General features: G+C 37.3%; 3 protein-coding genes and 1 long non-coding RNA gene across 4 annotated transcripts; 2 read left to right on the forward strand and 2 right to left on the reverse strand.

Moving 5' to 3' along the window:
* Nucleotides 1–649: 649 nt before the first annotated feature.
* LOC113040643 (uncharacterized) lies at nucleotides 650–1,992 on the reverse strand. Its single transcript, XR_003275268.1, has 3 exons — nucleotides 1,834–1,992; nucleotides 910–963; nucleotides 650–763 (listed from the first exon to the last, which is right to left on the reverse strand). It is a non-coding gene; the product is annotated as an uncharacterized LOC113040643 (long non-coding RNA).
* A 2,218-nt stretch (nucleotides 1,993–4,210) lies between these two features.
* Nucleotides 4,211–9,486, reverse strand: LOC113039562 (CCR4-NOT transcription complex subunit 9). The gene is made up of 8 exons (XM_026197476.1): nucleotides 9,319–9,486; nucleotides 8,513–8,695; nucleotides 6,769–6,884; nucleotides 6,573–6,682; nucleotides 6,389–6,498; nucleotides 6,202–6,300; nucleotides 4,869–4,960; nucleotides 4,211–4,668 (listed from the first exon to the last, which is right to left on the reverse strand). Exons 1-8 carry the CDS (start codon nucleotides 9,334–9,336, stop codon nucleotides 4,500–4,502), a joined length of 897 nt encoding a protein of 298 aa, XP_026053261.1. The 5' UTR covers nucleotides 9,337–9,486; the 3' UTR covers nucleotides 4,211–4,499.
* Nucleotides 9,487–10,456: 970 nt separating this feature from the next.
* On the forward strand, nucleotides 10,457–16,847 carry LOC113039563 (formimidoyltransferase-cyclodeaminase-like). Its single transcript, XM_026197477.1, has 14 exons — nucleotides 10,457–10,609; nucleotides 11,490–11,673; nucleotides 11,757–11,885; nucleotides 11,991–12,079; nucleotides 13,409–13,588; nucleotides 13,743–13,880; nucleotides 13,970–14,101; nucleotides 14,186–14,247; nucleotides 14,350–14,479; nucleotides 14,842–15,003; nucleotides 15,157–15,200; nucleotides 15,560–15,698; nucleotides 15,949–16,044; nucleotides 16,251–16,847. Exons 1-14 carry the CDS (start codon nucleotides 10,556–10,558, stop codon nucleotides 16,332–16,334), a joined length of 1,623 nt encoding a protein of 540 aa, XP_026053262.1. The 5' UTR covers nucleotides 10,457–10,555; the 3' UTR covers nucleotides 16,335–16,847.
* Nucleotides 16,848–19,109: 2,262 nt separating this feature from the next.
* On the forward strand, nucleotides 19,110–24,399 carry LOC113039564 (growth/differentiation factor 8-like). The gene is made up of 3 exons (XM_026197478.1): nucleotides 19,110–19,981; nucleotides 21,169–21,539; nucleotides 23,254–24,399. The coding sequence occupies exons 1-3, from the start codon at nucleotides 19,612–19,614 to the stop codon at nucleotides 23,620–23,622; spliced, it is 1,110 nt and encodes a 369-aa protein (XP_026053263.1). The 5' UTR covers nucleotides 19,110–19,611; the 3' UTR covers nucleotides 23,623–24,399.
* The last annotated feature ends 2,999 nt before the right edge of the window (nucleotides 24,400–27,398 follow it).

Consider the following 27,398-nt stretch of genomic DNA (forward strand, 5'->3'; position numbering starts at 1 on the left):
GGTTTTTGAAAATACTTTATATTTAGATGGCTGCTATATTTATGCCTAGAGTAATGGTGCAGTTTTTCCAGGCTGGTTAGAGGTTCAATCGCAGGAAGAGTTGATCCATGGACAATTACTAATGTGATCTAAAGTAAGATACTTAAACTCAGGTTTCTCTTATAACAAATTACTCTAATTGTTATAAGTCTAATCTTGCTCCTGGAGGGCCACCTTTCAACTGTTTTGCTCCAGCCCCAATTAATTAAACCTGAATCAGCTAATGAAGTTCTTCAGGATCATTACAAAATGCATAAGGGTGTGTTGTGTTGCAATTCTCCTCTCCAGGCCCTCCAGGAGAAGGACTGGACACCCCTGGCATATGCAATTCTTCTTGTTAAACTGCATGTTGCTTTGGATAAATGACTAATAATTACAGCTAGTGGATTTACATTTACATTTATACATTTAGCAGAAGCTTTTATCCAGAGTTACTTACAGTGCATTCAGGCTATACAGTTCTTGTTTTTTTTTTATTACCAGTATGTGTGTTCGTTGGGAATTGAACGCAGTGCTCTACCATTGAGCCACAGGAACAATATGGATCTTGTCAGCACTACTTACAGGTGGAGTGTGCATTTCCTGCTTTCTTGCTCTTGTACCCAGATAGTCATGCAGTCTTCTTGTAGACGGAAATAACGCTGCTTTTTCCATGTGCGAGACTTGATTTTTCTCATCACTGTGCCAACGTACATAGACTTTAGGTCGTCATCAGCCTGGATACCTGAGGAGTAAGACAGTACAGGAGACGAAGAGGGTGAGGAGGGGTCAGACAACAGGTAATGCACCTGATCCAGATTCCTAGCACATTGTAAACACAAGCTAAAAACACCCCTTGACTTGCATTTTCCCCCCATAGTTTCAACTTACGTAGGCTCCTTTCAGTAGAAGCCATTTGTCGTTCTGTCATTTTTTAGGTGTATCCTGTTTTAGAATAAAGAGAGAGAATATATAAATGAGTTACATTGCATGAAGCGGAGTAAAGATTATTAAGAGACATCAAACATTTCACAGCAAATGGTTACACATTTATACAATTACGTTTATGCCTGTAAATTTTAAAAACATGCATTAAAAAGGTATACTTGGGAAGTCCCCTTATATAAAAAGCTAGATTTTATATGTAACAGCATAATTTTATTAATAAAAGCATAACGCCATCAGCAATCATTTCAAAAGAAAAAACACAAACATTGCAAATTTTTTTTTTAGAATATCAGATACTTGTGTATATTTAAAAAAAAAACTGAACTGCATTAGTTATAATATTAAAACCATTTTTTTTTACCTTTTCACTGCTTTTAAACAAATACAAAAGCACACCCTCAAACAAAACTTTTCCCTAGGTATAAATGGCTGTTGTTAGTGAAAAACCCCTGGACATCTGTTTCCTCAGACTCTAATGTTTGTACGGATCTGTTCAATGTGAAAGCATCTCACACTTGCCTTCAAATACTGCACAGTCATGCAAAATTAGACAAACTGAATTTATGAGTATACTAAAATAAAACTAGGAAAACTCATCCAAAAAAAATGACCTTAAGCTAGCCATGTTTTTTAAATCTACTTTCATGTTTTAATTTAAATATTTTCCATTAAAAATACAAATAATATAAATAACTACTATATAAAAGTTCAATGAATATATACAAGTATTAAAAATAACATTTTAACTGTAAGCAGAAAGACAAAACAAGCACCAGTTACGAACAGGTATTTTGTAAAAATACTTTCACAGCCAAGGAGCTGAGAACAATAATATATTCAGTATCTCAGGGTTAAAGGAGGTCTTACCCTCTGTGGGCTCATAGTTGGATCTGTATTTGAGCTTTGAAGAGGAGCACAACTCAGGAGAAGCCGGTGTAATGTGGCCCCCGCTGCAACAGAGCCGGACTGATTGTCCACATCTCACCAGAGCTGATCGTACCACGACACACCTCCCTCTGACGCACAACACACACACACACACACCCACAGATCCACAGCAAAACACGCGACTCGATGCCTACAAGGGCCCCTTGTCCTCAAAATACACCTTCTGTCTCCTCTCTGTTTTTGGGAGTCAAAACCTTCCCTTGTGTCTCTCTGTCCACTGTAAACATGAAACAAGGGTATGTCAGTTTTGAGGTGGAAACACAATCCGGCACATTGCGTCATTGGAGTGTTGCATTCCTGTGGTGTGACAACTAAAGCTTTAATCCTGACCAAATAAACCTGCAAATGTGACACGTACATGTGCCTGTATAGACGGACATCTGTAGGGACATCTATCCGACATCTACAAGGCATATTTTTTCTAGTCTTTGTAAATATCCAATTCATCTATTAGACGATTCCTATCAGTTGTCAATAGATGTTTATTATATTTTATGCTTTGGTTTGAAGGCAAACAACTTTGTAATATTTAATATCTTAAATTGTGTTTCAGATACGAATTAAGTTTTTACCGGTTTGAAACGAAATGGGGGTAAGTGAATAATGACAAACAATTTCGGTGGATGGAGTAAAACTTTAAGGTCCTTGCACAACGAGTATGAAATTTTCGATTGGAATTTTTGCACGTTAAAAAAGATATCCCGAACGTTATGCCAATCGCGTTCCACACACTGCTTCCGAAACTTTCATCCGTCACAAAAAAATGTAGCTAGGGTTTAATTTTCTGAAATATTTGCATTTGTAGCCTACATTTTGAAAGGTGTTTTGACGATTTAGAGCCACCGTGACATTCTGTGCGTGACTGATTTTGACTAGTACAAAAAAACGTATACAAAAATGTTGGACTCCATGTGCAAGGACCATTACAGTATAAACAGCCCTCCCTCTAAAAATGACTAAGGAGCATAACTTCACTGCATACATACGATCAAAGCAACTTAATGTTCATAACATTTTTAAATGTCTTCATGGCGTGTTGACAGCCATATATCGGACACTGCCACCCACTTCCAGTCTGCCTCTGAAACACGCCTCAGGGAGTTTAATGCATGTTTGTGGAGCACAACTCAATAGTCTATTGTCTACACTTGATCTCTCTCACTGGGGCCCTTTAGTGGAGACCCCAGATGATCGGATCAGGTTACTTACGCAACCAACAGGGTATGAGAACCTATTAGGAATTAAAACCTTTTTAGGTTAATTTTGAACACATTGTATTAAAAAACTCGTCTGAAGCACATTTGCGTCTATCAAGGGGTCTCGTCGGTCAAATTCATTTGAACCTGGCTTCATCTCCCATTCATCTCTGTCCCTTCCTCGTGTTTCTGTTCATGAATAAAACACAGCCGAGCTCGATGTCCGAGCTCAGTTTACACACACAGCACTGGCTTCTTTAAAAGGGGGTCCCTGCCTAACCACTATATCATCGAGCCAGCGCCTGGAGCGCTTCCAGACTCCTATACGCACACACGCCGACGAACACTTTCCATTGCAGACATCGCCTCAGTGAAACTCTTACCTTGTGTTTAACGACGTATCCGATCGTTCATTACACAATAATGATTACTTAGCAACTAAACTCAGCTGACCGTTCGCTTGATATGATGCTTGTAATTGGCACAAGAACAACTATACTGGATCTCAGACTAGATTTCACCTTTTAGAGAAAATGGGACATAATCAAGTTGTAGAAAATTGAACAGCTAACAGTACTTTTATTATACAAATTATAAACATACTGTTAGCCACTGATTCAGCACAGGTTACACTGCAAAAAAAATAAATTATTTCTGATGTGAAAACATATATTAATATAGAATTTATAGCAGCAGACGAGTGTGTGCTTACAGATATCATTTGCTGGTGTGGACTCGAACATCTTCATAGTTATCGTTCTTGGTGTGAACGGGCCTTAATAGTATGTGTGTGTATATATACAGACTTTTTACACTAAATGTAATAGTGTGTGTGTTTGTGTGTGTGTCTTTCTCTCTCGCTCATATATATATATATATATATAAATAAACGTATTACCATTCCGTAATTATTATTATATTGCCATTAATGTATTAAACAAACTATGTATCTATCTTTTCACATCATCAGTTTCATTCCCATCATTTCATAAAGTCGATTCTGAATAAGGTCTTTAATTGTAATTTCAAATTAGCCTGAAATATTCCTGTAATAGCCAAATTCCTCCTTGAGATCAGAAAGGCAGCACAGCAGATGGCAATTTCACTAGATATTTCCAGTGGCATGACACTGTTTATTTAACAGCATTCAAAATTACACATTTTTGTGATGGAAAAACACAGACAAAAACAGTCTTTCGATTCCGTCAAAAGGATGTGGAGGAAAAAGAAGAAAACACTAACGATGGATGAGACTGACTCTTCCTCAGTCCAGCAGAGTCCCAAGTCAATTTGTAATATCTCGAAACAAACCGTGAATGCGGAGCACCGTTTCTGAGCTTCTTGGCAAAAAAATATGAAGTGCCCTTGTATGTGAAACAGTCTGATGTGTTACTGAGGAGGTAAGGGGATGCCCCGGGGGTCCGTGACCTGCCCTTCCTGTAGGTTTTTGACGAGCTGAGCGAGCCAGCGTTTGGTGGTGGAGTCGTCCTTTAGCACTTGAGCAAACGTGGTGTCCTTCAGCTGGTCGGGCAGGCACTGACGCAGAGCTTCTCTCGCCCTGAGAGACACAAAATATGATTTCTGTCATTTCTGATCTTCTCTATTCGGAGCGATCAATCACACTGATTGAACTGAAATGATTCAGCAACACAAACAGGATTCAAATCTTTGCCAAACTGCAACATTTGTGCACCTCCTGCAGGCCAGCACTGAGCAAGAAGCTCCAAAAGCAGGGAAAATATTAGTGGAAAAAAATACCTGGAGTTGTCAGAAAGCCGTAAATAACAGCGCACGACATGCTTCAGCAGGCGAGCCGAGGGCTCCTTTGACAACTGAAGAACCATCTTCCCCTGCAGGACAAAGAGAACAAAAAAGAAAGAAATACAAATAAAGTGTGCGATGTTAAATCAGTTAAACCAATAAATGCAGTTGCAAAACATTTTATAGAATCAAAAATATTATCGTCTTATTAATATTTGCATTTATTTGATTTTTTTGTATAATTAAATGCAAATTTGTACATTATTTTCCTTTCTTAATTCCTCAGTTTTTGTTTTATTCTGCAAGATTACACTTTTAGTTACATGTAAATACTATAAATTGTATTACTTTTCTCTCTGTTCTTATTTAAATTTGAGTACCTGAAAAAATATTTCAAAGTATTTTACCTTCAAATATCATTCATTTTCATCCAATGTTTTTTTTTTAATTTATGCATTTTGTGTTTCTTTAATAATTGTATTAAACTTATTTTCTATCAACAAATAAAAAAAAATAAAATACCATATTTTCATTTGTTTTTGTTCTCCAAAATAACACAATGAGTCATTTTCATATGAATATTACCATTATTACTACATTTGCCCCTTAATTTTTGTAATATGTCAATTTAAGACGGGTATGTTTGATTATATGTTAAAATTATCTCGATCAAATGCATTAATTTTCATAAAAAACAAAAAATCAGTTACAAATTTAGACTGTATTTGTATTTAAAATATATTTATAATAATACATTTGTATTTGTTTTATTATATGTGTGTGTGTGATATATATATATATATATATATATTATAATTTATTTAAATAAATGTATAATTTATTCATTCATTAAAGAAAATGAAGTTACAATTTATATTGCATTTTATTTTAACATTTATAATAAAATATTATTTGATTTAATTAATATTATTTTTAATAAAGTTATGTGTATATATATATATATATATATATATATATTATAATTTATTTAAATAAATGTATAATTTATTCATTCATTAAAGAAAATGAAGTTACAATTTATATTGCATTTTATTTTAACATTTATAATAAAATATTATTTGATTTAATTAATATTATTTTTAATAAAGTTATGTGTATATATATATATATATATATATTCAATTTATTTTTATTTATCAAAGTACATTAACTTTAATATTAAAGTTAAAGTATATTATATATGAATATAATTTTTTTTAATATAGAATTAAATATAATAACAAATATATGTATTTATTATATGTTTAAGTGTCTCGATCTATCAGTAACAAAAGTCAGAATTGTGAATAAGAGGAATATAATGAGTCACCAGTATCATGGCAACATGTGAAAAGCGTTCGTAGGTCTGGCAGATATACGCAAGCCCCGTGTCGTCCAGGAGGATCTTCTGCAGTATAAATGTGGCCACCTGAAAGAGCAACACACATCCCTCTGTCTAAATGTGTCAACACTCAGATAATCACTCTTGTTATTTGGTGATGTTTTTGCAAGCGAACCGTTTTGGAGAGCTCGCTGCCGGACTCCATGATGCGCAGACAGAGAGGAATGATTTCTGTGGTCAACAGGAAGTTGATCACCTCTTGCTCATCTGTTTTGACTAGTGCACCTATCAGACAAATACATTATGATACACACTAAAACAATGTTTGATATCTTTTCTGTATTAGCCGCGTTTCTTACCGATGACGCCCAGACTTGTGAGCCGCAGGTATTCGAAGGGTCGAGTTTTACTGACCGTGTGCAGGAAGGGATACAGAAACAGAGGGATGTGAGCTGCCAGGAAAGCAGAGCTGAGGATGAGAGACACAAATCCAGTCAGCGTGGCACAGGATTAACAGTAGTGTGTCATGTCCTGTGTGTACAGGAAGTGAGTTACCGTGTCTCTACGTGGGAGGCCACACACTGCAGCAGTGCTAAAGCGTTACACACTCGATTAGACTGATGTGCTGTCAGTGTAGGGGGGTTTATCGATGGGTAGATGTTCACAATCTCCTGTAAAAATAAAACATTAAACATCAAGAACACATTTTTTTATATTAAATCTGAGATTTGAAAGTAATATTGTTATTATTTATTGTATGTATTATTTTTCCCCATTATACTTTTTCCAATATTTGAGTTAATGTAATTGACAATTTTGAACTAATTATTTTTTACAGTCAAATGTAATTAATTTTCATCCCAGAAAAAAAGCTTTGACAATTTATAAATACAAAACATATACTTTATAGATAAAAAGGGCCATTTATTTAAAAAAGTTATTTTTGTTTGATTACATTTTCAACTGGATTTTCATTACTTACTAATATACTTTAAAAATTCAAAAATAATGATAATACTCAAAAAATTGGCACATATGGTGTATTATAAATACAATCATATTTACACATTTTCACTCTCTAAATTTAACATAATAAATAATAATAATAATAAATCTGAATAGTTTAAGACCTTTTTTTCTGTTAAACAGCATTTAAAAAGAAATTAGATCAAATTTATAAGCTGAAACAAATCAGCTAACTCAATAAAAAGGAAGATACAAATAACTTATATATATATTTGTAATTTTCTATCATTGAGTGGAAATTGTTATACTTTTTTTTCATTCATTGTTAATTAATTCGTTTTAATAATTTTATTATTATTATTTTACAGCCAAATGGCATCCATTTTCATGAAAAAAAAATATTTGGCTGAATTCTGAATTGAAAAAAATCCATTAAATCAATTAAAAAGCGATAAAAAATAACTTTTTTTCCCATTTTTGAATTTACACTTTTTTTTTTTTTTAATACTGTATTTCCCTTGTTAATTCATCAGTTTTAGTTTTCTGTTCTGCAAAATAATACTTTCCTTTATTAAATTGAATTAATTTTAAAAATGTATGCATTTAGCAGATGCTTTTATCCAAAGCGACTTACAATGCATTCAGGCTATCAATTTTTACCCATCATGTGTTCCCGGAGAAGATGTTAATTATTAGATGTAAATATTAACACTTAATTAGATTGTAATATTTGTACTGACTTTTTACACAACTACAGATTTTGGTTTAGGCCTACAGAGCTGTAATTGTATTTAAGCGCTATTTTATAAACTACAGTTTAAATAAAATGACAATATATGTGATCCTGGAGCACAAAACCAGTCTTAAGTTGCTGGAGTATATTTGTAGAAATAGCTACAAATAGTACTGTATGGGTCAAATTGATTGATTTTTCTTTTATGCCAAAAAAAATTACTGTGTTCCAAGAACACAATCATTTTCCATGAAGATATTCAGTAAATCCCTAAATATATTAAAACCTAATTTTTGATAAGTAATATGCTTTGCTAAGAATTAATGTGGACAACTTTAAAGGTGATTTTCTCAATATTCAGATTTTTTTTTTGCACTGTCAGATTCCAGAATTTCAAACAGTTGTATCTCGGCCAAATAGTGTCCGATCCTAATTGAAAGATTATTTATTCAGCTTTCAGATGATGCATAAATCTATAAACCCTTATGACTGGTTTTGTGGTCCAGGGTCACGTATATAGAGCTAAATGAATTCTAGAATTTCCCTATAGAACACATATTGAACACAAGTTGATCCGAGGGTGAAGTGGCAGTCAGACACCTGCAGGAGAGCTGCTATAGTCCCGCAGGAGTGCCAGAGCATCGGGGCCAGGTCGCTCACAGACTCCCTCTTCTTGCTGAGCTCCAGCAGGGCGTTCTCCCGCGTCTCGGGGCTGGAGAGCTCATTGATCCACTGATAGATCTTCTCACGGTCCACCTGTGTCAGACCAGCCGTGGTTACCGTCTACAGGACACAGTTCACAGACAGACAACTCATCACTTCATGTATATTACAACTAACTGTTGTTATTAAAATGTATCTGTTCTGTGCACCTTAACTCAAACGCCTATTTTTTATAATCAATTCATTCTATTTTGCCTTGCTTTATAATTCCATTAAATCATTCTTTAAACTTTTAGGTTTATTTATACACTTTGTAATCTTGTAGAATTGTTTTTAAATAATTATTACTTTTTATTAACACTGGATTATAAAACTATTTCCACAAGAAACCGCGACAAAATCAGACTAACGTTACTCACATTCTGTACAATTAGCTTCTTTAGTATAATTTAGTTAGTGTACAACTATTAATCACACATTCATAACTAATTACAACGCGTGTTTACTAACAGTAACGTTACACGAGAATAACTCAGTAGACCAAAAATAAGTTACTCCAATAAATATGTAAACTCACTATAGTGCGCAAGATATTTAATCATATCCTAACACACACACACAGCAGTGCGTGGATGAGGTTTAATACATCACCATAGTAACTGACTGCATTAGCTTTAGCCGTTAGCTCTACGAGGCCACTGAATAAACTAGCGTAAAGCGCCGAAGACCCCGCCAAAACTCACCGTTCCTGTAGCCAACATCCTCCCTATCACTTTATTGTGACCTCCAGAGTAAAAGTGAGCTGTAGTAGTTAAAATAAAGAGAAATAAATTCGGTTTACATGAGCAAACAAGCTAAGGGAAATCAACCGCCTTCCGCTGCTACTTCTTCTTCTAAGGTTCACTTCCGGTTCTTCTTCTTCGTCGTAAGTTTATGGCGGTTAAAAACAGATCTAGCGTTCATTGCTGCCCCCAAGCGCACTCTGTTACTGTTCATCACTGTAATGGTATTATTAATTGCATAGATAGATAGATAGATAGATAGATAGATAGATAGATAGATAGATAGATAGATAGATAATAAGATATTATATATTACATTATTATTAAAAAGAGAAATAATATTATTAGATTATTACAATAAAAAAGTACTGTATATTGTAATATTATTATAGATAGATAGATAGATAGTTAGATAGATATATAGATTGATAGATAGAGAACAATAAAGAATAGTAGATTATTATTACATAGTTTAAAATAAAAATGACTATAATTATTATTATTATATTATTACAATTGAAAATAATTGTATTATTGTAATATTTCTGAAAGGAGATTTTTGTTTGATTATTTTAGAAAAGCATGTGAATACAGGCCACATAAGCAACTGTTTTTCTTTGTTTCTTGTTTTTTGGAACTTTATACTTCTCATTCTTGCATAATGTCAGTGTTACAAGAGGTTATATGTGTACCATCCAAAAACACGGGGAAGGGGTAAACTGTCCTCCTCTTCCAGCTCTTTGGCCCCTTTCTGGGTCATTCATTAACCAGACATCACGGCCCCTGTTTTCTGGACATGACGCAACGGTCTAAGTGGTTTTCAAGAGTCAACTATTAAACTGTCGGTCTTATCAGGTTTTATATTAGCTGCTACATACTGAAAGACCAAATGTCACGTTCTCGCCCCAATTTTTAACCAAGCCATAGTTAGAAGCTGGTTTAGAAAAAGGCCAATGTATTCTGACTTTTTTGGGGAGGTTTTCCATCAAACATTGTTCAGACTTTGGTAAACCCTCCAAAAAAAATTGGTTATCTATGAAGACAGGAGAATCATTGCCAACTGACCTATATCCAGTCCACAGGACAGGTTAATTATTCAAAAGATATGTTTGCCGACGCTTTATATGGTTCAATGTTTGAGAACCAGCGTAGTCCGTAGACAAGTGTGTGAGAGGAAAGCTGGTGTTGTCTCTCAGTCATGGCTAAGCTGGTGGAATGTGTACCAAATTTCTCAGAGGGGCGTAACAAGGAGGTAAGATAAACACACACAGACCAGTTCCATTAAGAAAAGTAATTCGGTTCTGTTAATGGTTTTTCCCATCAGTGTGGACTAGACACTGTACTGAAATATTCCGACATCTCCGTTTTTTTCCTACAGAGACATTGACTTTTGACAACCAAAATTGTCACCCTATTGTGCCATTTTGGAGAACATCACATAAGTCATTTCATTTGTGCACAGAAAGTATTCTCCTAGCTTTCGTAAAATAACGGTCGAACCACTGATGTCACATTAACTCTTTTAACGATCTCTTTGCTACGTTTCTGAGCCTTGATCATGTAAGGATCCTTGCTTTCCATAGGAGGGTTAGATGAAAAATATTTTATTTGTGTTGAGAAGATGAATGAAGGTCTTACAGGTCTTAAACGACATGACGGTAATTATTGACAGAATTTTTGGGTGAACTATCCCTTTAATTCACAGCATGAGTAGTGTATTCTGATTCTTTATGGAACGATTAGTTCCTTTCAGTGAAACAAACACTTAGCTTTAAGGTAACTGTGAGACTTTAATCACCAAATAAAAATGTTTTACGAAAAGGTATTGTTTAGTACGCCTATTGTTGTTTACAAATGAAGGCTAAGTAAACTGTAAAAACTGCATTGCATGAACTGTTTTGAAATGTATTTTCACGGAAATTTTCTCAAGTGGATTAACTGCATTTGTTTTTACAAATATAAACTCCACACTTTTAAAAAGTATAATTAAAAAAGTAAATAAACATACTTTATATTAACACTCAAAGTACAATTACAATTCAATTATTAATTTATCTTCTTTAGAGCCTGTGTACGATGATGTACCAATTTTTAAGTGTTTTGCGATATTTTGACCAATATGTAATATCCAGGTCATTGACGCCATAGCCGATGCCATCTCTGCCACAGAGGGCTGCAGTTTGCTGGACGTCGACCCAGGCTCTTCAACAAACAGGACGGTGTACACTTTTGTGGGACAACCCATGGCTGTGATCGAGGGGGCGCTGAATGCCGCCCGTGTTGCGTTTAAACTCATAGACATGACCAAACACTCAGGTACTGCTGTGGAGGGACTACATGATCTAGACATATCATACTTCACATGAGTTTAGTTTGTAAAACGTGATGTTTCTGAACAGGTGAACACCCTCGGATGGGTGCGATGGATGTGTGTCCCTTCATACCGGTGCAGAACGTCAGCATGGAGGAGTGTGTACAGTGTGCCAATCAGTTTGGCCAGAGATTGTCAGACATGCTCAATGTGCCTGGTGTGTTTGTACAAGCAAAGGTCATGCTGCCTGTTAGCTGAATCGTTTGAGAATTGCTTCAGTTTTGACCTCCATTCTCCTTTGTTTCTTGTCTTGACCTTTTAGTCTATCTCTACGGAGAGGCGGCCAGAAAAGAGAGCAGAAGGTCACTTCCCTCAGTCCGTGCAGGGGAATATGAAGCATTACCGGAGAAGGTAATAACTCAGACCTCAATTCTGTTCACTTCTTAGGGCTCATAGACCACTAATCCATGACCACTTTACAGTCTTCTTAAGGCCTGTTCACACCAAGAACGATAACTATATTAGTGTCCACATTAATGTACAATATCTTTCTGTTTATTATTAGCAGCACTGCAGTGTCACTTTAAATAGTTAAGTTCTTCAGATATTTATGGATTCTGATTGGCTGTCAGTGTTTACATAGTCTGAATAAAGTCATTCCGATAATCTGTCAATTTTTTTTTTGTTGCAATAATTATGTGGTTTGCCCACTAGGTGGCAACACTGGCCCAGACAGTTTTTTTTAACTTATGTCCATAATGCCATTTTTATTGCTTATAAATTTCTGGAGAAAAATAGTGCAAAAAGTGGTCAAGTATAAAACTTTCTAGCAGTGTTGGAGAAAGTTAATAAAAATAAAAAATAACATATTACAATTTTGTGTCACTCCATGAAAAAGTAACTAATTGAGTTACTTAGTTACTTATTTTAGAAAGTAATGAATTCAGTTACCTTTTCCATGCTTTTTGTCCCCTGGGCTTGCTTACTTGTTAAAAGCTATATTTTTGGCAACTGTAAAGGCCCTTTCACACCAAAAGGGAATGTATAAGCCTCAAGCTGAAGAAAATGCCTCACTCCCAATTTCTCTCAATACAGGGACAGGAGAACATTCAGTGAATAAATGGGAAAACAAAAAATACTTGCATTACTTATCACAACCATGAGAACTCATGATTTGAGTAAGAAGCTGAGGTAATCAAAAACCACATTTGCCAGTAAGAGAAGGGGAAGGGGTTGCTGAACTGACATATATAAAGAACCAACCACTTCTAGGGAAATGCTGCATAATCATATTATCTTTGCCATGTAACTATTAATATATATAAACCTTTTCGCTGCAGGGATTCTCTGGGATCAGTTCTTGTCTCGAGTGATAAAGTTCATAAATGATCGAGACATCAGTGAGACTCTTAGGTGTTGGGTACTGAACTGGTTAAACTGGTTCTCTGGCGTGGTCAGAGCAATTGCGATTGTGATCGGAGAATTCAGCTGAGGATCATTTTTGTTGTCGGGAAACACCAGGTTTAACGTAAGTCAGGTGCAAAGGGGAATTTCCACCACACCGTCCAAACGGAAGTATAGTTTAGGGAACGCTTTCTCATTCGGATGTATGCATATGCAAGGCATTCGCATTAAAACTTTTAGACTTCACACATGTGTTCTTCATTCTGAGGAGCAGCACTTATTTATGTGCCATTAAGTTAAAGGAATGTGCTTTATTTTTCTGACCTCTTTCCTCAGCTCAAAAAGAGCGAATGGGCCCCTGAATATGGCCCCGCCGCCTTCGTCCCTTCTTGGGGCGCCACAGTCACCGGCGCCCGAAAGTTTCTCATCGCCTACAACGTGAACCTTCTGAGCACTAAGGAACAGGCTCACCGAATCGCACTGGATATTAGAGAACAGGGCCGTGGGAAAGATCAGGTGTGTCTGTGTGTGACCTCAGTGGGTCGGTCTAGGTTTTCAGAGTGCGTCAAATTTCGAACTTGAGAATAATTGTACTGTATGTATGTATCACTTCCCTGAGGTTTCGATTATGTTCTTGTTCCTGTTAATTCACCGATTGTTCCTCCCGCAGCCTGGGCTTCTGAGAAAGGTTCAGGGAATGGGATGGTACTTGGAGGAGGCCAGCCTTGCTCAGGTGTCCACCAACATCCTGGACTTTGAGGTGACGCCCATGCACACGGTCTATGAGGAGATCTGCAGAGATGCCAAGGTGAGATCGTTTTTTTTTCAAAGCTGAATCCGAATCATTTGAAACTGAATCAGAAGTGAATCGGGTGCGTGTTCGTTCTCCCTGTCCAGGATTTGAACCTTCCAGTGGTGGGGTCCCAGATTGTCGGGCTGATTCCTCTGAAGGCGATGCTGGACTGTGCGGACTTCTACATCCAAAAAGAAAAGCTCTTCGTTGTGGAAGAGGAGCACAAAATCCGACTGGTGGGTTAATATGAACATGGTCAAACATTCAACTCAGCAGAAAGTCAAAGGTCTGATGTCATTCCTCTTACATTCCTCTGTCAGGTTATCAGCAAATTAGGACTCGATTCCTTGGGGCCATTTGTTCCAAAGGAGAGAATCATAGAGTAAGACCTACGATACATTGCATTTAACAAAAATTAGTGACATTCTTTTTCTGTTTGGCTTCTCGGTGATGTCTGTATCTGATTGGTTGATGCTGAGTTTAGGTATATGGTACGGGACAACCGGGACGATGGCCGGCTTGTGTCTCTGTCTCTAGAGAAGTTCGTCCACAGTGTTGGGGCCAGAACAGCGGCTCCTGGAGGAGGCTCTGTTTCTGCGGCAATCGCTGCTATGGTAATCGTGAAGATTATGCCTTTACTATTTATATCTATATTCATTTATATATAGAATAACCATACATTTTCATACTGACTGTATATACAGATTGCACTATTTGTAAATTTATATTATATATTTGTATGTTTATATAATACATTTTTAAATATATGCATTTAAAAGATATATACAAATATGTATGTATGTATATATATATATATATATATAGTTTTTAACTGTATTTTTATTAATATATAAAAAAAATGTATGTGTATATATATATGTACACACACACACACACACACATCTGAATAGATATAATAATTGCATTATGTATTATATATATTATTTATTTTTATGTCTATGTGTCTTATTGTAAGGGTGCAGCTCTGGGCTGCATGGTCGGTCAGATGACATACGGGAAGAGGCAGTTTGAGTCTCTGGATGCGGAGATGAGGAAACTTATTCCTCCGTTTCATGAAGCCTTGAACGACCTATTATTAAAAGTGGACGCTGATTCGACAGCTTTTAACAGCTACATGGTACACGACCACATATAACCGTAGAAATGTACAGTTGGCCAATTAAAATGTATGGATTTATTTGTCAGCATACACATACCACTTGTGTAACAAAATAGATGATACTACCTTGACATTGAATTGAATTGTTTTCTTGCGTGTCTTTCGGTACAGGCTGCTCTGAAATTGCCCAAAGGCACACCTGATGAAATCAAAAGGTACAGATAATCGCCTCTGTGAAGTACAAACAAACTAAAACATCCTTCCAATCCATCAAACCAGAGACACTACATGTCGCAGAAAACTAAAGCGCATTCCATATCATGTTAAACCAGTTTAAGCATTTGATTGATTGCGAACAAATGTCATGCATCACAAAAAGAAACAGTAAAAGGCTAGACATATATTTGCAGAGAAAAGCAATAACTACCATGTTACACAACATGCATTTGACTGCCAACGTAAATTCTCTTTAGTTGGAGAATGCAAATTACAACTGCATTGGCAAAAACACACATAAACATTGTGCAGTAGCTAGGACAACCTTTCAAAATGTCTAACCCCTTTGACTGCGCAGGAGGGAGGAAGCCATGCAGGAGGGTCTGAAGGCGGCGGTGGGCGTTCCTCTGTCTCTGGCAGAGAGAATAAACACACTGTGGCCTGTTCTCAAAGAGATGGTAAAATACGGAAATGTGGCGTGTAAATCAGACATTCAGGTGAGACTGAACTATTCAATAAAAAAAATTTAATATTTAAAAAAAAATTTTTTTTTTTTTGCTTGTGATGACATATGCAAAGACAAAAAAAAAAAACAACAAAAAAAAACATCCTTTCAAGCAAAGCACTTTCCACTGAGGGTAAAAAGCTGATTTTGCATTTGGAAAAATGAAAAATAACATGACTTTGATGGTCATAGATAAGCTGATATCAGCATTTATTGCAATGCACGATTCCTGTCATGTGCAGGTATCGGCAAAAGCTTTGGAAACAGCAGTATTTGGAGCATATTACAACGTTATTATAAACCTGAAGGACATCACGGATGCTTCATTCAGGTCCGCCGTGAGTATCAGAAAACATTGAACAACTGCTATTACAAATCTACGTCATAATTCCCATAATGCATTTTAATCATCCCCACTTTTTTCAACATTTAATAACCACACTTTAGAGACACGAAACTTGCTTTGAGGAACTCAGAAATGTCAAAGAGCTAATTGGAATTGTTCCTGGTGATCATGGTCGTATTTGTGGTTTGTTGTTTTTAGACTGAAGCGACAGTGTCTGCGCTGTTAAAGAACGCCAGAGAGAATGCTAACTTAGCACTGGAGACAGCCGACCGCAGGAAATGATGCAGACTGTAACACACAAGAACAAATCAAATAAAGACTTGCTGATGTGCCACTTAATACCCTCTGGTGCACAGACTGCCACTGTAAGTGCATTAGTTTAAACGCATTTTATAACCACTTTACAAACATGAATGATGAATAAAATTGTGCAGCTTGTTAAGGAACGAGATTTTGGCAAAAACACTTACACATACCAGAATAAGAGCTGTGCGAATGTGCTCTTTTGACATAAACAAGCAGCCAGAAGACTATAGAAACAGCCTTTCAACACACTGGCAACCATCCAAAATATCTTAGCATAATAGCAGCAAGGATTGCACTGACAAGCACTGCTCATATTTCAATAGACAATGTATAAATACTTTTCTTGCCACTTCCAAGTAACACATTTAAAGTGAGTGACAATGTAATGAATGAAGTAATTGTTATGTAAAATTCCTTAGGTTTGCAAAAGAGCCTGACACTTGCCATTAATAATAATAAAAACTAACAACAACAACAACAACAAAAAAAGTGGTTGTGGTTTGTGCTTTCATATTTTGAAAAAGCAGTCTGACCCATTGTCTGACCGCATCGTAGATCTCATAGTTGTAATGATAGGAAACACACCGAGCTGTTTTTACTATCTCAAGATCTAGAATAACATGCACCCACTAAACTGGAAAAATATCTAACAGATTGATCAGTTTGGTTTTATCTTTTCAAATATCTCATGACAACAGCTTTATTCTCCATTATACCTGCTTTTATCTCTCTGAGGAGTGTTAGTTTTTGTTTGAACTTGATGATGCCCCAGCAGGTGGTGGTGTGAATGGCCCACCAAAGGCTACGCTCAATATCCCACTTCCTCTGTCCTTGCCTAGCTCTCATCTGTTGTTGTTTTTGCATCTATTAAAGCTGCACTGCTGGAAAAGAGAGATAGATAGATCAGAGGCATCTGTTTCTGCAGTTGCACAGAACAGCTGTGGCAATATTGTCCTCGGTCGCCAGCTCTGCATATTCTAGAGGCAACCCATCACCAAAACACAATGCTACAACTATAATGGTGGTCTAAAAGAATAGAAAGCCCATTTACCAATATAAAATTGGTGGTGTTTTCTCATACACTCATTTTCAGGTGTTTACACAGAAAATATTTTGTATAAGTATCTAATGCTTGGATTCACTCTTAAAATGTCTTTGAACAAATAGCAACTATTCAAACATGCTAAAAGGAATACTCAAAACACCCACTGAATTGGCCCTTTACAAAGACTGTTACTGTTGCTATGTCCTACAAGCTGTGGCGTTCTCACGCCAAATACCATGTTCTCACACGTGTAAAAATACATGGCGGAGCAAAGACGACACTGACAATGCACTGACAGGCATTACAGAGCAAGTTACTTTTTGTACGAAACAATGTCAGCCTTCAAATTTTGTCATTTTGTAAGAAATTCAAGGTTTGCGTCATATTCTGAGTTTGCATTTCACTGTTTTAATTCATTTTGATGAATACTAAATCAGTTTTTTTGCAAGTGTGATGAATTAATGCATTTACATTCACATTTAGTCCAGAACTACATCATGTTCACACAGCGCACACAATGCTTCTGTACTTCCCATTTCTCCAAATATGGGAACAGGAGACTTGTCAGTCAATAAATGGGAAAACAAAGTAACTGGCGTTTCTTTTTTGAAAACTCCGATAATTTCTTGTTAATTAAAAAGTAATGTGTTACTTTACTAGTTACATCAAAAAGGTAATCTTATTGCACTTATTGACACTGTCGATCATAACATACTTCTACGGAGACTGGAAAACTGGGTCGGGCTTTCTGGGATGGTACTCAAATGGTTCAGGTCATACTTAGAAGGGAGAGGCTATAATGTGAGTATAGGAGAGCATAAGTCTAAGTGGACGTCCATGACATGTGGAGTCCCACAAGGCTCAATTCTTGCACCGCTCTTGTTTAGCCAGTATATGCTCCCACTAAGTCAAATAATGAGACAGAACTAAATTGCCTATCACAGCTATGCTGATGATACCCAGATTTACCTAACCTTATATCCAAATGACTACAGCCCCATTGACTCCCTCTGCCAATGCATTGATGAAATTAATAGTTGGATGTGCCATAACTTTCTTCAGTTAAACAAGGAAAAAACTGAAGTCATTGCATTTGGAAACAAAGATGAAGTCCTCAAGGTGAATGCATACCTTGACTCTAGGGGTCAAACAACTAAGAAACAAGTCAGGAATCTTGGTGTGATTCTGGAGACAGACCTTAGTTTCAGTAGTCATGTCAAAGCAGTAACTAAATCAGCATGCTATCATTTAAAAAACATTGCACGAATTAGATGTTTTGTTTCCAGCCAAGACTTGGAGAAACTTGTTCATGCTTTATCACCAGCAGGGTGGACTATTGTAATGGGCTCCTCACCGGCCTTCCCAAAAAGACCATTAGACAGCTGCAGCTCCAGCTCTAGAACCAGAAAATCTGAGCATATCACACCAGTCCTCATGTCCTTACACTGGCTTCCGGTTACATTTAGGATTGATTTTAAAGTACTTTTACTCATATATGAGTCACTAAATGACCTAGGACCGAAATATATTGCAGACATGTTCACTGAATATAAATCTAATCGACCACTCAGATCACAAGGATCGAGTCAGTTAGAAATGCCAATGGTTCACACAAAACAAGGGGAGTCCGCCTTTAGTTACTATACCGCCCGCAGTTGGAATCAGCTTCCAGAAGAGATCAGATGTGCTAAAACACTAGTCACAAATAATGTGTTACCCCCAACACTGGTTGTGACGGATCTTGATTCAACAAACAATCGGATAGCATCAAGCTAAAAACGTTCAAAAACCCATTGAAACACTATATCAACTATAGAATACACTGTAAAAACCTTTCAGAACAACCTAGCACCCTAGCAACTACCCATAACACCCAAGCAACAACATGAGGGTGTCTTAAATAAAAATACAACAACATAATATTAAATGAAGTTTCTATGATATTTGGGGTATTTGCATAAAGAAATGTATGGAATAAAACAAATAAAATCCTCAAATCAAAACCTAAAGACCCTAACCTCTCTGGACTCTCCTCTCATCTGGACTTGTTCCTATCAATCCCACCAATCATGGGATATCTAACAGCAGGGAATCTTAAGTATAAAACTGCCTGGGAGGCTGAACATCTGTCCAGTGCTGTTTGGAGAGATTGCATAAAGGCCATCCCTTCCCAAATGCGTAAACGTCTGCAAAGACGCATCAGAAAACATGTTTATCCTTCTTTATCTGAGCTTTTGGAGTGTGTTGGGGTCGCACAGCCAGAGCCTGAGCTCAACAGCAGCAACAAAAACAACAACATTGCAAGCATTTGTGACACCTGGAGAAGACAACGGCCAATGCACGACCTGCCAGTTTAGACAGCAGAGTAAACTCATGCGCCTGCACTCCATTAAGTCTCAGATTTTGAGCATCCTGCGTCTAGAACAAGCTCCGAATATCAGCAGAGACACTGTCAAGCTACTCTTACCCAAGGCACCTCCACTGCAGGAGCTCCTGAATCAGTATGACCAAAATGGAGGCATTAGTGAGGATGAGGAACAAAGCAGCAGTGAGACCATCATTACCATGGCCACAGAACGTAAGTAATAAGATGCACTGCAATATGTAGTGATCACAAACATGTGGACACAAAGGTCACACTTAGAATGTATGCCAAGTTACTTCTGTGAAAGTTTGATTATCAGCTGCAGATGCTACTTTGTTTGTTATATTGTTATTGAATGCAATGTAACTCATACTTTTTGAAGTGTGGCTTAAGTGTCCAAATGCATCTGAGGGCCTTGTATTATCTGAAAGGGTTGACTATGAACCCACTATGGTTCATTCATTCAGCTGTTGTTGGAAGATGGCCAAAGGCAACAGACCTTGTTTTACGCAAAACTGAGCACCAAGGGGAAACAAAGAAAGCACATTTGGCTTGTGAAGATAAGGGCTCTTTTCAACGATTTTCAATGGAAACCTTAGTTACAGTAGTTACTCGATAAATACATCCAACTGTGGTGATTTACATTTTCCAACTGTGACAGCATAAAAATAGATTAAAGAAAGATTAATAAAGGTTCTTATTCTGCTCGGAGAATTTGAATTTTACTCTAGCAACAATAGGATTTTGACAAATTTATGCAGGGATGGGAAACTCCGCCCCTGGAGGGCCTCTGTCCCACAGATTTTTGGTCCAAATGTACTAATAAACATCCCTACCTGGAATTTTCAAGTGATCAGTTTTTTTAGGGTTGGAACTGAAATCTGCAGAACAGTGGTCCCAGGAGCAGAGTTGCCTATTGTCTAGGGATGGTGCAACATCTTGTCAGTGGGGCTTTTGTACTCTTAAATGGACAACTTTGAAGCTTTCTACCTTTGCATATTAGTAAATTAGAGTAGTAACATGTACCCTTAAGGTACTGCTTTGAACTTTGGGGGTAAATACGCTGCTAAGTTACTGGTACTTGTTACTTACCTGGTAACAAGTCCTTGTACCCTAGAAGCAGGGTTCCTTAAATATTGTCCTGGAGGGCCAATGCCCTGCAGAGTTTACCTCCAACCTTAATCAAACACACCCGAGTGATCTCATCAAGGTCTTCAGGATCCCTAGAAAATCACAAGTAAGTAACTTTGATTAGGGTATGAGCTCAACTCTGAAGGGCAGTGGCCCTCCAGTAAGGATTTGAGGAACCCTTGCTTATAAAATGTATTTGCACGTTATATCTTCTGAGAGTGTGGCGTGAAAAAAGTATTCATAGTCTTAGTAAACGTAATACCTTGCAGCTCAAGCCTTCACCCATCTTGAGGGAATGCCGAAGTGTTGCATGTTCTCCCTGAGCCCGAAGATTATGCCTAACAGCATCCTCAAGGCCCTGCTCTGGATCTACCTCCGACCAGCAGAGGAGCCAACCACAGTCTTCATCCAGATATCTCACCTGAGGGCTTCGTCTGAAGGGAGCAACCACTCAAGAATACGAGCGCAAAAAATTGACGTGAACGCCCGGACAAACTCCTGGCAGCACATCAACATGAAGCAGCTGTTGCAGTTGTGGCTCAAACAGCCGGAGAGTCACTTTGGGATAGAAATCAAGGCCTTTGATGTAAATGGAAATGATCTGGCTGTGACCTCCGCAGAATCTGGAGAAGAAGGACTGGTAAGTCAGTGCATGCATTGGTACTTAGATCCATGCTTCTTTAGGAGTCAACAAAGTATATTTCGCTTGTCAAATTCTGGACAAAGTTTTTATTAACAGATGCCAAAGATTTATGAAAGTGTAGCTCCAACCCTGATCATACTCACCTGAAACAACTTCTCAAAAGGGTAGTTAATCCAAAAATTCTGTCATTAATTACTCACCCTCATGTCTTTCCAAACCTGTAAGACCTTCATTCATCTTCATAACACAAATGAAGACATTCTTGATGAAATCCGAGAGCTTTTTGACCCTACATAGACAGCAATGTAACTGACATGTTAAAGGCCCAGAAAGGAAGTTAGGACATCCTCAGAAAAGTCCCTGTGACATCGGGGGTTCAAACTTAATTTGATCAAAGACTATAATACCCAAGACCTGTCACTCGTATAGTTTTGAATGTGAAAAATACAATGCTCAATATAGTCGCTTAATTGCAGGAAGCCCCGCCTTCTGAATGAAAGAGCCAATCGCTGATCAGTAAAGTCAGCGTGTCATTGCAGGTTCCGTTAGAAATCCCAAAAGCTATAGAAATAGTCAGCTTTCTGAGATGTGCGCTTAGGACTGCGAATGCGAACTGACTGATCTATCCTGAGAAATAAGCTTTTTATAATAATATTTGAGCAAAATAAACAACATTTATGATACAGTTGTTATCAGTTTTCTTTGGTCATTTCAAATATGACATTTTATCGCAGGCTTACAGAACGTGTTTCCCCATTCAAAGAGATAGGAGTTGCACATGCATGCCCAAGAGGAGTTTCAAAACTGGCCACAGAGTGACATGACTTTTCTTAAAGAGACTTTGATTTTATGAAGCTGCAAGAAAACTTTCTGTGCACAAAGAATACAGAAATGACTTTATTCAACCATTTCTGCTCTTCCGTCACATGGACTATTATAATGATGTCCTCACTACTTTTCTAGGCCTCGAGCATGGTAGTTGCATTGTTGTCTATGCAGGGTCAAAAAGCTCTGCATTTCACAAATATTTGTTCTGAAGATGAATGAAGGTCTTATGGGTTTGGAATGAGATGAGGGTCAGTAATTAGAAGTTTAATCTCTGGGTGAACTATCCCTTTAATATCTTTAGAAGCCTCTAATAATTACAGACAGGTGTGACTGACTCAGCAGGTAGGTAGGTCTACAGGAACAGGATTGGGCATGTCTGGTGGTTTCCAACTCTGTTCCTGAAAGCCCCACAACACTGCACATTTTGCTTTTATACTTTGTATGACGCACTGATTTTAGGTCTTGACGTCTCTTACTAACGAGTTGATGACCTGAATCATGTGCGCTTGAATAAGGAGACATGCAAAATGTGCACTGGCACTTGGGAACTGCTGGTCTTGTGAATAAAGATATATTTGACCTAAAGATGTCTAGCTTTCAAATTGTATGTGCATCTTGTGTAGTTTAAAAGAATTGGTTTATGAATCGGTCAAATCTTATTCAGGCTTGCTAGGTCTTGCCAAGTCTTAATGAGTTGTCAGAGTCATGGTGGAGGACAAGGTACGTTCGAACTCCACAAAGAGCCATTATATGCTTGAACATAGATTTGATTGTTAAGGTTTGTTTGGGGTGTATTGCAATTAATATCAAGTATATCCTTAATTGCACTATTGAACTTCATTGACCATGACTTAGCTCATTTTTCCAACATCTGCCCTTCCAGCAACCCTTCCTGGAAGTGAAAATATCAGACACTGGCAAGCGGTCCAGACGGGACACAGGCCTCGATTGTGATGAGCACTCCACCGAGTCACGTTGCTGCCGGTATCCACTCACCGTCGACTTCGAGGAGTTCGGTTGGGATTGGATAATTGCTCCCAAGCGTTACAAGGCCAATTACTGCTCCGGTGAATGTGTGCAGAAGTACCCCCACAGTCACATTGTCAACAAGGCCAACCCTCGGGGCAGCGTAGGCCCCTGCTGCACGCCCACCAAAATGTCACCCATAAACATGCTGTATTTCAATGACCGTGAGCAGATAATCTACGGAAAAATCCCTTCAATGGTCGTGGACCTTTGTGGCTGCTCCTGAGCTTCTTGAGTAGCTACAGCAAGCCCTCACTACTCTGGACCAGAGGGGAAGTGAAAATAACCTTTACCTTGTCCCTGACAAAATAGTTCCTGCTAAAACAATTGACCACACCAGGATCCCAACAAACCAACTTATCCAATGACTTTAGTTCGTTCTCATTGACTTTTGCAAACAAGGACAATAGTACCATGGTGACAAGGCTTTCTTTGTTTATGAAGGTATAAGTCTTCCTCTGTGAATGCAGTTGAGCATAGAGATGACCTGATGGGCTTTACCAGCTTGATATCAGAATGTAAAAATTGCAAAAAGTACTTTAAGTTTTAAATTAATGTCAAAGGGGGTTGTATAGTTGATTATTTATATAAAGTCACTTATCCCCCAGTGACCCAAAAACAGGAACACTGACCCAGAAACTCACTCAACGTGACGTCCAAACAATAAACTTTAGGATTTCTGCAGTTTCATAGCATATGGGGTAGTTGACATATGATAGGGATAAGAGAACTCTGTTATCGCTGTAACTGGTCATAATTTTTACATTTACAAATAATCTTTAAATGCTTTCTAGACATTGCTGGAACATGTCAACTACCCAAAAACCTGCATCTTTTGTTTCTTATCAACAAAATTCACTAGTTAGCCTACACAATGTCATAGGCAAGAGATGAACATAGAGATGTTTTTCTAAAAAAACATTGAACTAATTGTATAGATTCTATAGTTCAAAATCATGTTGTAGTTTTGATCTGATGTACCAAGTAAAATGCCTGTTAGTGATGTCTCTGAGTTGTTTTTTCGTGTCCTTAAAGGACCTCTTTGGTGTTGTCCCTTTGTAACCCTTAACAGAGTGACACCACTGACACCATTCCAAGCATGTGGAGCACATTATGGTGCTCAAAAGCAACAAACCCATATTCCATGGAAGCTAAAGCCTCTCTTCTGTTATTTTGTTCTCTGGAGGGCTCCTCGGTGGGATGGAGGCCCCGTGGGGCAACAACAGTAGAAGTCTGTCCCCAGGACAATGAGTGCACTTAAGAAAAGTTTTAATGTGATTTTTCAAAAAAGTTTTTCATATCATTTATCTGTATGTTTTTTTATGGATGATTATACATACATACATACATACATACATACATACACAAACGCACACACACACAGACATATATATATATATATATATATATATATATATATATATATATAGATATATATATAGATATATATATAGATATAATTAGAATATCATCAAAAAGTTTGTTTCACTAATTCCATTCAAAAAGTGAAACTTTTAAATTATATGTATTCATTACACACAGACTGATATATTTCAAATGTTTTTTCGATGTTTTTGACTGAAAGCTAAGGAAAGTCCCAAATTCAGTATCTCAGAAAATTAGAATATTGTGAAAAGATTCAAGAATGAAGACACCTGGTGCCACAGTCTAATCAGCTAATTAACTCAAAACACCTGCAAAGGCCTTTAAATGGTTTCTCAGTAGTTCTGTGGGCTACAAAATCATGGGGAAGACTGCTGACTTGACAGTTGTCCAAAAGATGACCACTGATACATTGCACAAGAAGGGCAAGACACAAAAGTTCATTGCAAAAGAGGCTGGCTGTTCACAGAGCTGTCCAAGCACATTAATAGAGAGGCGAAGGGAAGGAAAAGATGTGGTAGAAAAAAGTGTACAAGCAATAGGGATAACCGCACCCTGGAGAGGATTGTGAAACAAAACCCATTCAAAAATGTGGGGGAGATTCACAAAGAGTAGACTGCAGCTGGAGTCAGTGCTTCAAGAACCACTATGCACAGAAGTATGCAAGACATGCATTTCAGCTGTCGTATTCCTTGTGTCAAGCCACTCTTGAACAACAAACAGCGTCAGAACCGTCTCAAGACAAAAAGGACTGGACTGCTGCTGAGTGGTCCAAAGTTATGTTCTCCGATGAATGTAAATTTTGCATTTCCTTTGGAAATCAGGGTCCCAGAATTGAGGGGAAGAGAGGAGAGGCACACAATCCACGTTGCTTAAGGTCCAGTGTAATGTTTCCACAGTCAGTGATGGTTTGCGGTGCCATGTCATCTGCTGGTGTTGGTCCACTTTGTTTTCTAAGGTTCAAGGTCACCGCAGCCGTATACCAGGAAGTTTTAGAGCACTTCATGCTTCCTGCTGCTGACCAACTTTATGGAGATGCAGATTTCATTTTCCAACAGCACTTGGCACCTGCACACAGTGCCAAAGCTTCCAGTACCTGGTTTAAGGACCACGGTAACCCTATTCTTAACTGGCCAACAAACTCGCCTGATCTTAACCACATAGGAAATCTATGGGGTATTGTGAAGAGGAAGATGCAATATGCCAGACAGAACAATACAGAAGAGCTGAAGGCCACTATCAGAGCAACCTGGGCTCTCATAACACCTGATCAGTGCCACAGACTGATCGACTCAATGACACGCCGCATTGCTGCAGTAATATTAATGTCTTATTCTACTTGACCTTATTCTACATCCCTAATCTTACCTAGTTCCTAAACCTAACAACTACCTAATTAACTATTAATAAGCAGCATATAAGAATAAGATTTCCACGATGCATTGAGGAGGAGCCCAAACTACACTCAGTTGCCAAGTGATGCTTAAGGTCCATGATATTGGTACAGATCCTGTTTAATAAACAATGTGTGACTGTTAATTTCAAGTTTGAAAAGACATTTAGTTCCAACTTTAAGTGAACCATAGTTTCCAGGTCATCTATGGATTAAAATGCTGATAAAGTATAATTGGGTATATTTGTAACAGTAGCCAAAAATACATTGTATGGGTCAAAATTATAGATTTTTATTTTATGTCAAAACTCATAAGGATAGTAAAGATCATGTTCCATAAATATATTTTGTAAATTGCCTTCTGTAAATATATCAAAACTTAATTTTTGATTAGTGATGCATAGCTAATAACTTAATTTTGGCAACTTTAAAGGTGATTTTCTCAGTATTTAGATTTTTTTGCACCTTCAGATTCCATATTTAAAAAATACATTGTAAACCATACATAAATGGAAAGCTTATGTTCAGCTTTCAGATGATGCTTAAGTCTCAATTTTGAAAAATTTTACCCTTATGACTGGTTTTGTGGTACATACACACATATACACACACACACACACACACACACACACACACAGATAGATAGATAGATAGATAGATAGATAGATAGATAGATAGATAGATAGATAGATAGATAGATAGATAGATAGATAGATAGATAGTAAATAATAAATAAAACCTGTTTATTCTGTGGCACCTAAAAAAATAAAAACTGGCACCTAAGTTTTTATCTTGTAGGAGCCAATGGCTCCTTACTCGATTTGTTTTTGTTTGTAGCCCTTCATTAATGAGCATCATATTAGAAGTTTATTGAGACAAAAGTCATAGTTAATGGTTTGTTAATTGCGAGATTTGGACCTTAAAATATAGTGTGACCAAAAATGCACAACTGTGGCCCCTCTTGTGCCCCCCAGCTGAAAAAAAATCATAGAATCGCCCCTGCATAAAACAAATTAAAAAAGAAATCATAAAATGCTTTTCTGCAACCAGTTTTTACGCGGTGATGAAATAAAGACCTTTCTCAAGTCTACTACGCAGTTTCAGACTTTCAGTTTCTTATAAATCACGTGGGCTACGCTACAATGTCTGGTCCAAAATTCCACCTTGCGTCATAAAAGAGGCCCGGACGCGCTGATTGGCTAGTGCCCACGTAACAAACAAAATGT

Source organism: Carassius auratus, chromosome 22, assembly GCF_003368295.1.
Source record: "Carassius auratus strain Wakin chromosome 22, ASM336829v1, whole genome shotgun sequence".
Classification (NCBI taxonomy): domain Eukaryota; kingdom Metazoa; phylum Chordata; class Actinopteri; order Cypriniformes; family Cyprinidae; genus Carassius; species Carassius auratus.